Source organism: Bos grunniens, chromosome 19 (assembly GCF_055505025.1).
Source record: "Bos grunniens cultivar Pamir isolate PY7600 chromosome 19, Bosgru_T2T1.0, whole genome shotgun sequence".
NCBI lineage: Eukaryota > Metazoa > Chordata > Mammalia > Artiodactyla > Bovidae > Bos > Bos grunniens.
The window spans coordinates 52,826,511-52,839,599 of NC_141183.1; the positions used below are offsets into that span (position 1 = coordinate 52,826,511).

Sequence of the window (13,089 nt, forward strand, 5' to 3'; positions counted from 1 at the left end):
CCACTTCAGATAATTTCTGAGGTTTGCCTCAGAGATTGATGATTCCAGGTTCAAAGACAGCGCATCCCCAACAGGACCATCTGCCCTTGGTGACAACGTAATTGAGGTTAATCGTGGCATATCTACTAGGATACAAATGCTGGTAGTTATGGAAACATGTTTTCTAGCTCGCCTGTACTTTGCTATTTTGTAAGGTTCATAATTTTATTTCATTCACAAAGCAGAGAACCCTGGGTTCTCTAAAGACACCTGCAAAGGGTCAAAACAATTTCCCTGATACTCATTCTTTTCCATTGTTTTGACATTTGCAGTGATGATAAAAAAGCAACCGTTGAGTAATACTGCTGGCACCTTTCATAAATCAAGACAGGCACCTATCTGTATAAGGAGTCAGTATAGTTTTCACTGCCCTACATTTAATTTAAAAAGTTTAATGTCCTTGATGAAGCAGTAAAAAAATTATTAAATTTGACTCTTGACTTGTTTATCTTAATATTCTATGTAACATCAAACACTTCTGGTGCACACTGAAGTATAACTGTCATCTTAAAAAAAGACTTGTGTTAGCTGAGTACTGAGCAGAACTAGCTGCTATTGTCATCAAACATTTTTACTTGCAAGAACTGACAGAATCTAGTTATCCAGATCTAGATTTTCAGCAGATATAAACTACAAAAGATTCATTTTCATGGTTTCAGAGTCCACATTTCAACTAATCACAAGTGTCTGGAAAGGTGATTAAATCTGCCTTCCAGTGCAGGAGACACAGGTTCAATCCCTGGTCAAAGCACTAAGATCCCACATGCCCTGTGGCCAAAAAATACTCTTCCTTTCCTAACTAAATAGCTGTATGAAGCCAAGTTTTTGAATACGGAAGAGTCTTTGTTCAGATGAACTTTACAGACGGAAAAAATAGAACAATGCCATTCATTCTTGCTTTCCTTTGGGGAAATATGCTCATGTTATTATTGCTTACATTAACATGCAATGCTTATTACTATCATTTAAATGGGTTAACAGTTTTAAAAAGTTGTTTGAACTATCCATAATAGTTGAGTAAGTAGGAATAGATACAATCCCACATAAACTAGTGCTCTTTGGGATTGTCAATCATTTGAATATGGTTATAGTAAACTTTTAAATCAGGGAGTTTAAAATCTTTTATTCTTTTTCAAAATCGAGCTGGTTATTCTAGGTTTTTTCACTTTCATATTTATGTGAATTTATGGCAGGGGAGCCTTCCATGATACTGACAGAAATTACATCAACTTTGTAGGTATTTTTGGTGAAAACTGGCATCTTACAAGTTCTAAATCATGAATGTATTTTCTCTCTCCATTTGTTTTAATTTTCAGTTTCTTTCAGCATGATTTTGTAGTTACATTTTGTTAAATTTATCACTAATTTTCTTGAATTCTTGTTTTGCAAAATTTCATATTGCTTTTATTGCTCTTTTAATTTTGAGACCTTTCTAAACAAGCTTTTTAAAGAGTTATTTTTATAAAAACATTGCTTAGGATTTTATTCATACAAGATTAAGTCATCTATGAATAAAAATAGCTTTACATCTTCAAAAAAAAAAACCTGCATGATTTTGAGTATAGACAGATCCTAAGTTTGAGAACCACTACAGTGAGGTATCTGCATGACTAAATCAACTTACATTAATTTAAAGCAGCCTTACGTGGAGACCAACCTCTTGCTATCATACCAATGTCTGTTGAAATGATTGCCAACAATTAGCACTTTTTTTTGGGGGGGGGGATATAATGTCTACATTTGGATACTAAGGAGGAGGATCACTGAAAACATGTTTACCTCGAAAGTTTCCTATTAACCTCTTTCCCATTCTTCCCTTCTGTTTTAATTACTTTTAGAGTGACAACAACTCTTATTTTTAGTTCCTTCTGTCAGACCATCGACCATCATCCTATTCAGAGGAAAGTTACTGAAATCCCTTATACTTTATTACTAACTCATTCTGTCTCTCCTTGTACAGCACTCAATACTACTGCCCAGTATTGAGCTACCTGTTTTGTGATTTAAACATGTCTCCAAATAACCCTGAAAAGTACTCATGGTGTTAACATACACACGAGGGACAAGCTCAGAAGTTCAGCTTGCTCTCAGTTTAAGCCTAAGTAATACACTGCTGCAGTTTCTCTTTCTACTATAGCCCATTATTATGGATGGTTTAAGTGGCAACTCGGTATCACAGACATAGCACCACATTAAAATTAAGTTTAAAAAAAAATTCTTAACTATGCTGTAAGAAAAGCTTTACTGAAAACTTTTAACTTGTTTCTATTAGGGCAGGGAAAAGAGAAAAATCATTCTGTTGATAAAAACCAGTTGATTCAAAGTATGTCTAGGAAAACAAATCTTGATTCTGAGAAAGAGCTCCTAGGGACCATTACTATTCTCCCTCTTGATAAACATGAAGAAAGAGGGCAGAGACCCAGGAGAAACACCAGTATTCCCAGGACCTGAGCAGCAAGATGGTCCTTAAGACAAAACAAAAAACAAAAAGGGATTTTTCCAACTAATACTGTAATTTCCTATAGGAATATAGGTGGTGGAGGGAGGAAGACAGCAGTTCTAAGCTTTAAAAAAGCACTTCTGTGGTGTTTATGGTCAATGACTCAACTTTAGAGCAATACAAAGCTAGGTGGGGGCTCTCTAGCTCTACTGAGAATTAACTGTGAAATGAACTTAGAGTAACATTCTCAGTCATATGCAAAAAAAACTTGAATTCAAACAATGATTTAAAAAAAATCAACTTAAGATATTCATAATTTGAAGGCCTTTATATTTCATGGTGAAGAACAGCATGTTGACTATGTGCTTATACATTCTTACTTCAAGTTAATATAACATCCATGATCTCTTCATCTGAATGAAATGCTCAGATAAACAGCTGAAGTGCTGCCTGAAATGATGGAGGTAGCCCACGTCAGCCCTGATGGGTTGTTCTGGCCTCTGCATGGACCTCACGAACGACTGGAGTGCACACAGTGTGATACAGTGCTTCCAAATGTCCCAGCCCTTACCCCCCTTCTCCCTATACTACCTTAGTATCCAGTATGAAATGGTTCTTGTGGTTTAAGAGAGATTTAAGTAAAACTGCCATTCTCCATGTTATTTCCACAGTCCAGTAATTTATTTTAAATTTGAGTAATTTCAAATTCCACAAAACTGAAGAACAGCAATATTTTGTTTGAATTCTTTCTTCTGTACACTCAGTGATCTAAAACACCACAATATCCAACATACACAAACCTCAGGGAAGGGTTAGTAAATACACACAGATTGGAATCATGGTGCTCTTTGTTCCTGAATGGAATGGTCCCACAGAAAAAGCACAGGATACAGCACAACGTAAGGACACCTGTTACATATAAAGTGAGCAAAAACACTAGCATTTTCTATATGCGTAATGAGGAAACCTGCATAGGTTAGAGGGCCTTTTATGCTCATTTAAAAGTCAGGCAAGTTGTCTGTAATGCATTTTTTAAACAATTTGGAGAGCACTGCGATCCCACGGAGGATATGCTCATTAGTGTTGTCTTTGTTGGCATTGACAGTCTTGCATGGTCATATACCAGTATTTTTGCTTTAGCTTTTCTTTGAATAAAAGAGATTTAAATGCATTTAGACAATACATACTGTAAGCTGTTTACATACACTAAATTTAAGAGATTCAATATTAGAGTTTTTTTTTTTCCTTTAAACACTACAGAGTGCAAATCAGGTTCTTCACAATAGATTGAGTATTAAGCAGTTCTTGAAAGAATGAGGGGAAGAAGAAAAGCCCAAGTGAATAAAACATTGAAACTATTCCCCTTTGAAAATAAATTCTAAAATGATGCGGAATGTGAAATAAGCTTTAAACATAGGTGATCTGAGTTTATAGTTAGAAACAAAAAGTAGTCCTTCATGAAATAAAGGTTACAAGAACATGTGTCTGTTTTCCCCTGTTATAAACTGAGAAGCGAGTATAGACGATGTTTCGGTACGAAAATAGGCGACTACAGGATCAGCTTTCCGTCTCACATGCTGTACCCAAAGCCAGGCTGAGGCTGCCCGTAGGCTGGTGCAGTGTAACCATAGCCAAACGGCGCCTGGGGAGGGACTGCAACGCTGGGTCCTGCTGTCAGCATCAGCTGGGGCTGACCTACAGAAGAGAGCAGAAAGGGGCAGGGCAGGGGCGAGGAGGCGGGAGAGACTGTTAGCACCGTTAGCACCGCAGGATGACCACACCCCCGACCTGACTGCAGCAGTGTAACCACAACTTGGAATGAATTTGGGTGGGTGGGGCAGGGGGGAGGGGGAGGGACGGGACACTTCTGACTGACTGTCTCAATTTCAGCATGGCAGTCACCCTAGGAAGGGTTCTGCCTAAAAAGCCAACAAAAACCATGCAGGGCCAAGGGCCAGAACTGTAAAAGTAATGATGTTACTTCACATATCATTTAAAGCAATACGCACATGCATGCTCGACATGCTTAGGCAAGACGTTCAGCAATAAGCCTATCACCACCACATGGTGTTTGCAAATTTTATCTGGTGACAATATAATTAGCACAGGAAAACAATTTTTTAAGATACATTTTTAACACAACTGAACTTTTAAAGTTAAGATTTAAATTCTTGATTTAGATGTCTCTAAATGGTAACAAAACCAAGTATCCAGTACCAAAATGAAAAAGTTAAGATATATTCAAATATGCATTAGGTGTGAAATACATTAGAGGATACAACCTCTTTCAAATACTAAGCTAACACTCTCATGAAGTTTAAATAGTTACTGTACAGAGGAACCAACCTGTGGAGAAACGGGCTAAATAGAAGAACATACCTAACACCTCTCCCTACCTCCTGCAAAAGAAGTACTCTTAATCTCTGTCTCTAATGTAAATCCAGAGTAGTATTTCTCCCACAAGTGACCTAATGTCTCTCCTTTGGTGAATAAAAATCCAAACTGTCTTCAGTGAATGAACTCTAGGAACTAGCAGTTTGTTAAAAAACCACTTCTAGCTTTGATATTGACATCTACCTTGAAATTTCAACCCCACTTTTTTTTTCTAAACAACATAAGCATGTTGTTTTTTCATTAAGCTTCTCAGTTTCTTCGTATCACAATGGAATCACGAGAAAACAAGAACAATAAAGAAAAACCCCGTGAGTGTGCAAATCTCTAACAAAGAGCAGAGAACTTCAAGGCAATGGGGGCAGGAGGAGGTTGCCTGACAAAGTGCCAGAGTAGTTCTTTCTAACATCATGCTTCTCCATAGCCAGCTGGCCAGGACTGGGGTGTGTGCGGGTATGTGGGTGTGTGGTACGGGGGGTGGAATGGTGAGAAGGTGGCATTGTCAACAGCTGTCTTTGGCTCAACCCCACTGTCAACTGCTTACAAGGACTATCCATCTGAACACCCTGAAGAGAAGCCATTCAGTAGCTTCCCCCAATTATTACACCCACCCTGTTTCTACCTTGTTTCTTGTCACAAATATGTCAAGCATCTTGTTCCCATCTCTGAGAATCTACTTTATGTTTTCCAACTTTATCAAAACTACCCTGTCATCTAAATTCCCAAAGTCCTTTTCATGTAAAGTAAAAAATGGAGATAATGCCACAATAGATTTGTTTACTATCATTTCCTTTAACAGGTTGAGATACAATAGTTGTAACTGTATACCTTCCTCCCAACACCACCTGGTTCAAGAGCTATAACCTACACACTTCAAATTCACTACTCAAATCACTGTTCTCCGAGAGAGAAACGGAAAGGGGAAGGATTTCAGAAAGGCACCAAGTAAGAAAACATTAAATTGCCTTAAATATTCAGAGTCTGAAGATCCTCTCTGGAAAATCTTCAAATGGAAACTATTTATTCAGTTATCTGTCTCAGTCAGAATTTAAAGAGATGTACTACTATAAAGCATACTTAAGATGACTATGGCATGATCTCTCACCTTCTCCACTTTTGAAAACTGAGTTCACCAATAATTCTTTGTCAGTAACTCATGAATAGGCAATAATTCATGATCAGGCCATAGATCAATCACGTTCTGATCTCAAGAAACTGTTTTCTGAGATTATCTTTGCGTTTAAAATTATCTTAGTGAATAAGGTCAATGCCTGCTATAAGGCTGTTTTCAGAAAAAAATGACAGTAGAGACTTATTCCATAACTTACTGAGCCTTTTGCACTTTAGAATGAACTGTTTGTCTACTATATTTCTGAGGTTACGCAGAGAAAGAGATTACCATAAACAATAGGTTGTGTCTCCGTAGCTTGTTCTTCCTCTTTTCTCAGTGATTCTGAAGCATCTAATTTATCCACCTAGAGAAAAACAGGTAATGGTAATTAGAACCTCAAAACTATTATAAACCTAGATTTGTGGCAGAAAGTGGAAAAGCCTTAGTATGTTAAATTTTGTCAAAATAAAACAGACTAGAGTAGAAAGAACATTCTCAGGCCCCTTCAAATTCAATGGCAATGTTCATACTTCAGTCAAGGTGATTTTTAGCACTGTCATTATAAACCCTCAGGAAGGAGGGATTTATAAATGCCATAAAAGCTCACGCCAGGCTAAAACTGGGCATGCTAGGATGCAGCCAGCCTGAGGGAGGGAGATAACCAGAGGAACCACTTTCTTTGATGAAGTTTTAGCCCTACTAAAGATAACAATGATGAACTCATGACTGGACAAGACTTCCTTCCCCAAAGGAAATGGTATTCAAAAAAGTGAAGTAAGTCTTGTGACGAGGTAAGTATGTCTGCAGAACCAACTATCTTTTTTGCCCACTGTGCACAACTTCTGTCAATATTGATTATGTGCCGGCTGAAGTTTAAGATTCAAGTGGCTCCATATTTCATCTTTTTTATATAAAGACAGGCTGCATGTGTTAATGCTCTGTTTTCTAAGTAACCAAGGAATGCCTGATTTTTCCCCAACTTCTTTAAGAAATGTTTACCTTTTAATTAAGCCCAAGAAATAAATGACTGTTATATACTAGCTATTCTAAATTAAAGTGGATAGTATCAGACAGAAATAATACTCTAGAGGAGTCCAAACATATTAGTGAAAGAAAAGAGCTGGAATGCATAGATCCTTCCCTAACTAGTTGCATGACCTTGGCAAACCACTGCACTGACCCTCAAATTTCCTTGTCTATATAGTGAGTCAGCTGAATGAGAAAATCTACAAAGCTCCTTCTAGCATTAGCACAGTTTGAATCTGGAATTCTGTGAAGGATTAGGGAGGGTGGCAGCAGGACACAGACTAGGAAATCACCATACCACTTCCATTTGCCTTTAAACTGTGATGTATCTGTCTTTTAGACTATATAGTCTTGCCATTGGTATATCATTACACTTGATGTAAAACTAAATTTCAAATCTCAATTATTACTAGAGGGTTTCAAAGTCCTAAGGGTGCTGAGATGGGGAGGCAGAGTGCAGGATAGAACTTTTTTATGAGTGTTCACTGCATGTCCTTCAAAAAGGCAAATAGTGAAAAATCACTCACAAAAAAAGACATGCAGGACTTCAGTGAAAAGGCTTTAAAGACTTGGTCCCAGAAAGGTTAAAGCAGCACCTAGTTTCTATTTGCAACTATTTAAAAAACAGTGTTTCAATCCTACACAGGCCATTAAGGTTAGGACAGTATTTTACATGTATTTTAATTGTTTTATAGTGAGTATCTTAAATGTGGGTCTAATCCACCCTAATTTGTCAGGGAGCAAAATGTGAGAAAAGTGCTATGAGTCAGACTCTAGACACCTTCAGATAAAATGTGGTTTTTCTACCCTAGGAAGATGGGTTATTAGTTTGCTTCTGTATTTCATTTTTTAAATTTTATAACCTAAGGGCTCATGTGTTAAAATTACCCCACTATCAAATTAAAGACTACTATGGAGTATAAGTACCACAAGAAACACTCACTGTTTGGCACCCAAACTTAAAAATCACTACAGCTCTCTAATTTAAAGTACAATCTGTGCCACCAAGGACAGTCAGATGGGGTTTTGCTAAGTATCCAAGAGTGAGCTAAAGAAGTTATTTAAAAAAAGTACATGGATGAGTGTACATTAATAACTTCTAAGAAGAAAAATCAAACAACAAAAAAACCCACTGCATAATACATTGCCAGACTTTCAAGGAAAAGATTCTAAAGTGAATATGTGTTTAAAAGTTAATGTCTGAGTCGGATGTTGAAGACAGAAGTATGTTAAAGATTTAGAAGAGCTAGCAATGTCACAATGCCCAGGCACAGACATAAGCAGGTTGGGCATAGAGACAAAACAAAAAGTAACAACTGTGAAGGAGGAGCATCGTGTTAAGCAAAAATTGATTTTTCTATTTAATGGGACAGCCTCTGGCTCAGCAATATCCAATTATTGTTTCCAATGACCCAATTTGGACTCCTCCAAACAGAAAAGCAGAAAAGGCTTTTATGAACACAAGCTTTTGTTAAAAGAGCTGTAACAAAAGTTTCTGATCCTTGGATTAAAAAAGAAAAATTACAGGTAAACATGTCACTGAGTTCAATTCCATCTGTACTATTGAAAATTCACGACAATGTAAAAGGCTTTTCCACAAAGACTGCAATATGCTGCAGAGGAAAAGTTAACATGCAGTCAGTTATTTTGGTGTATGTGTGCATGAAAAAAAGGCAAAAGTACTGAAGCAAGAAGTGAGATCTGAAGATGACTGTTGCTATACAGGCTCTCAAGAAACACACACAGCCCACAGCAATGCTTTAAGAGTTTCGAAAGTAGTATGATGTAATTGCAATGACTGTTGTACATGCTTGATTTAAAACAACGCATAACACTGCAGTTCAATTACCTATTTTTCACACACACGCTTTCTAACTGCCTTGCTTACTAGCTGCTGAAGGGCCTCACACACAATGCATTTTACTCAGGTTTGCCCTAAGTTCCAATGGTGACTCTGGTTTGGTTCAACGTAATTCCAAGGCACTGTCCCCTCCTCCAATTATTTTAAATTGTTTTAACTGTCCTTTATCTTCCCACCCTTTTCTCACCACAATTTGATACCAGACACAAGTTTATAAGTTTGTTTCATTTATACCAGGATAGAGACAAGCCAATGAAGGAAGGAGCAACCAAAAGGTGCCTAAATTTGACTTTGGACAAGCCAAAGGGATGAGTAACAGCAAATTTGTAGCTTTCAGAGATGTACCTTATTATAGAAAGCAGAAGTTAATATGGTTCCATATTTTACAGAAATAATCCATGTTGCTTAGCAACAATTATAGCAAGCTAATCTGATGATTTTAAAAGTTTTGATTCCTCTTGAAAATGAACTAGCACCATAAGAACTGGACACCTGGAGAAACATGAGGAAAGTCTCTTCGGAAGCAGCTAGTATCTCTTGTATCTACTTTCAGCAAAAAATTAGTAAGAATCAAGAGATCAGAAACTGGATCACAGTCCTTCAATACCCAAAAAAAAAAAAAAACCAAAAACAAAAAACCCCCAAAAGCCTTTTAGGGCATATATATACATATTTAAATTCAACAACTGTCAGGCACGCTCACAAAATAATACCAGAGGCTGTTTAAATTTACTTTAAGTATTGAGAAAATCCTATTATGGTCCAGATACCCTGACAGGGAAGAGAAATCTCCTGAAACTTTGGAATTAATATGGAAACTCAACATGCTCAGTTTTTAATAATATATTTAAGAGAGACTGTGAACCAACTACTGATTAGCCTCCTGCCCTTCCTAAAGCCTATTAGCCGATTAGTAGCAAACATCTACTAATGTCCTAGAGCTCTATTATAGTTATATTTTAAGGGACTTGCAGAGGCTTTAGTGAAAATTTACTGGGGGGAAAAAGCAGAAGCAGCAGTGTAGAAAAGGAAGGAAAAAAAATCATGCAAATTCCTTAGACTTAGTCCTCCAGACTTAAAGATGGAAAAGAATCAACTTTCACCTTTTCCTTTATTGCATCAACCTGCAAAGGAATTCAGAAGGTGCAGCTTAGAAAAAAATCAAATTCCATATTGAGCATAAAAAGGTAGAATCAGCAACAAAGGTTTAGGGGAGAAACATCTAACCACTAAAAAAGGTATGAGAGAAGTGAAAATAAAGGGCATACTGGAAGCAAAACTCAGAATTTTTTTTTTTTTTTTTTAACTTCAGAGCTTATTGCAGAAGAATTTATGCTAGAGTCAAGTGTGAAAGAAAGCAGCTTAATCGCTAGTAAAATTTACAGCACTTCAGTTAACAGCAGCTTAGAGCCAGGTCTCACAAGTTGGCATTATGCATAAGAAAAGAAGCTATTCTCATCTGTGGCTAAGATAAGGCAACTTTCTTTTTCTTCTTACACTGGACTTAAGCAGTTTCTACACAGAAAAATGTTAATTCTCAAAAAAACTGTAACTTAACACAATGATATCTAATGACATGATAGCCCAAGGATACTGTTACACTGGGGGTTGTTAGTAGTGCACCTCCCACCCTGACACCCGCCTTAACTCAGACATGCTGAAAGATCAGATGCGAAACTGACTTTAATAAGCATGTTTTGCTTTGACAAAATGGACCCTTTAGGACCATTTTAAAATGTTCCACAGCAGGACAGGGTAAAAACATCCTAACATCAAAAACAGATACTAAGAAGAATAAGTTAATTTTATAAGATGATTATACCCCGAGCTTGTTTAATGCACTTTTAAGAAATGTGTCATTAATTGTTAACCTTCTGTAATATTTTTTAATAAGGGGTTAAACTATCAAAATATTGAGAAGATTAACAGGACATTAAGAATACAGATGTAACTTTCCCATGGGAAACAGGCATACGTATTAAAGTCAAGAACCAACCAAAGAGAAGGGAATCTACACTACTAAGTAATGGTCATCTGAGTTACAAGAATTGATTTGAGGAAGACATTATTTTGACAAAAAATGTTTCTATCAAACGTTAAAAAAAAAAAAAACCCATACAATATGGACATAATACTATCTGCCCTTCAGAAATACATTCTGTGGTATTCTGAGTGTAAACATTCTGCCAAGATATGTCTGAGTTACCTTTCCATTAATGTCATTTGTCAGGTATTAAAAAGTACTGGAGAATAGGAATATTTTATGATCAACTAAATTAATTACACTAGAGAAAACCTTTGCAAACAGAAAGTCTATACATGGAATTTTACATATCCTCAAGATAATTAGTTCTCAGAGGTGCCATTACCTTTGTCAAGTATTCCTTCATGACTTGGATGAAGTAGGGCATGGCAAAATCCATGATATTGTGCCTCCATGCAGTTTCCAGGACAACATCTGGCCTTAAAAGATCATAACAAGTAAAGAGACATGCTCCAAAGCACTCTCTTTTTTCTTCCTGCAAAAACCACTGTAAGAGCTCTTCAGCCAATTCAGTATCTTTAGATTCAGAGGCATACTGCATTGCATCCTATTTAAAGCAAAGGAAGAAAGTCAAACATTAAATTCAAATATGATGAACTGGTAAATAACACGAGGGGAAAAAAAACTTCCAGTTTTATCATTTAAATTAAGGATTTCCTGAAAGAAAAGGAAAAGACAAAGGAATGCATTCTCTTTTTAACAGAGAGGTCTGACATAAGCATATGACAGCCTCCAACATTAAGAAGTGACATAATTATCATCTCCTCAACTGGGAGCTTAAAGGCAATTCCCATATTTGCAAAAACTAATACCTTTATAGACCATAATCACTTCTAATATGCCCTCTTAGGACTCACACAGATCATCTAGTATTTGGCTTAATAGCCCCACCCCACCATCTTTCTTCACCTTGTACAGGCTATCTTTCTTGCACAGCTCTACACTCTGTTTCCAGCGATTATTGCCTTTGAAGAGGTAAGCAGCAATTCTTCTGAACTCAATGAGTTCATGCTTTTCCAAACGCTGAGCAAGTGAGATATTGTCAAAGTTGTCATAAGCATCTATCGATGTTCTCAGAGCCTTAAAAAATAAAACAAAGCCATTGAAATGCCAAACCAGTATTTCATTTTAGTTTAAATTTTATGTTCCATCATTCTTGATCAATGAGCCATTACTGTATATGACTGACTGCATGTAATGTGATCAGCATCTTGCATGATAAATATGTTTAATACGACTTGATCAATGAGCCATTATTGTAATTAAGACAGCCTAGATTCAAGAATCAAACAATAAAGTTGTACTATGAACAAGTATCAACATTCCTCAGTCTAAGCTAAAAGGCAATTTAGCTTAACCTTAACTTTTACGTTTCTGCAAAATTCTTCACAAAGGAAAAAGACAGGTACTGATAAGCTACTGGCCAAGAAAAACAGTGAATAAAAGAGTTAATACCATATAAGGTTTATGAACTAGTTTAAGAGATCAAAAACTTTTTCAACTCAATATACAATCTAGATGTTTACGGATGAAGTAACCGTAGTATTTTTCTAAAGCATTAACTTGGACTCTGCAAACCTGGCATTTAATTAGGAGATATCATATTTATCAATCCTGAAAACCTGACTAAATTTAGATCCAAGGCACACAAGTACCTACTGTTTACCATCCTAAGGGATGATAGGCTTTTTAAACTGCAAAACATACCAACTTTACAATTTTGAGAATTGTAAATTTTGAGATTTTTGAGAAAAAAATTAAATTTTGTGAATTTCGAGAACACGTCCAAGAACTAAAATGTTTTACCTGATAATCTTCTTCTGTAATAAAGAGGTTGTTCAGTGACTCATTCACAGATTTGTTGTTGTGGTTCTGAACTGAACGCAAATAGGGTTTCACCAGCGGTAGCTGTTTAACCTTTAAAATAAGGGTGTGTTACAAATGTAGTACATTGCTAATGGACAAAGTTATCCAAGAACGTCTTAGTTTCTAGCTATGAATTTTTGAGGTTTTAAAAATTATTACCTTGCTGAAATAATTGACTGCACGAGTATGGTCCAACCGTGGAGACAGCACCATCAGCAAATCATTTAACAACAGTGGCTTGAATTCTAAGTAGAATTGTATTGCTCTGTAGTATAGCTCCACATTGGCAACCTAAGACAGCAAAAATCCAT

At 36.5% G+C, this 13,089-nt stretch overlaps 1 protein-coding gene across 2 annotated transcripts in view; it reads right to left on the reverse strand.

Annotated features, from left to right (window-relative positions):
* Nucleotides 1–3,138: 3,138 nt before the first annotated feature.
* The window catches only part of CLTC (clathrin heavy chain), a 65,239-nt gene continuing 55,288 nt past the window's right edge, over nucleotides 3,139–13,089 (reverse strand). The window contains exons 27-33 of one of the 2 annotated variants that reach the window (XM_086360562.1): nucleotides 12,938–13,069; nucleotides 12,719–12,829; nucleotides 11,822–11,992; nucleotides 11,238–11,459; nucleotides 9,972–9,992; nucleotides 6,270–6,345; nucleotides 3,139–4,174 (exon numbers count right to left, since the gene is read on the reverse strand). In XM_086360562.1, coding sequence (XP_086216688.1) covers nucleotides 4,050–4,174; nucleotides 6,270–6,345; nucleotides 9,972–9,992; nucleotides 11,238–11,459; nucleotides 11,822–11,992; nucleotides 12,719–12,829; nucleotides 12,938–13,069 — 858 coding nt within the window. In that variant the 3' untranslated portion in view covers nucleotides 3,139–4,049. The remainder of the gene's footprint in view (nucleotides 4,175–6,269; nucleotides 6,346–9,971; nucleotides 9,993–11,237; nucleotides 11,460–11,821; nucleotides 11,993–12,718; nucleotides 12,830–12,937; nucleotides 13,070–13,089) is intronic. The other variant, XM_086360564.1, reaches the window with a different exon arrangement.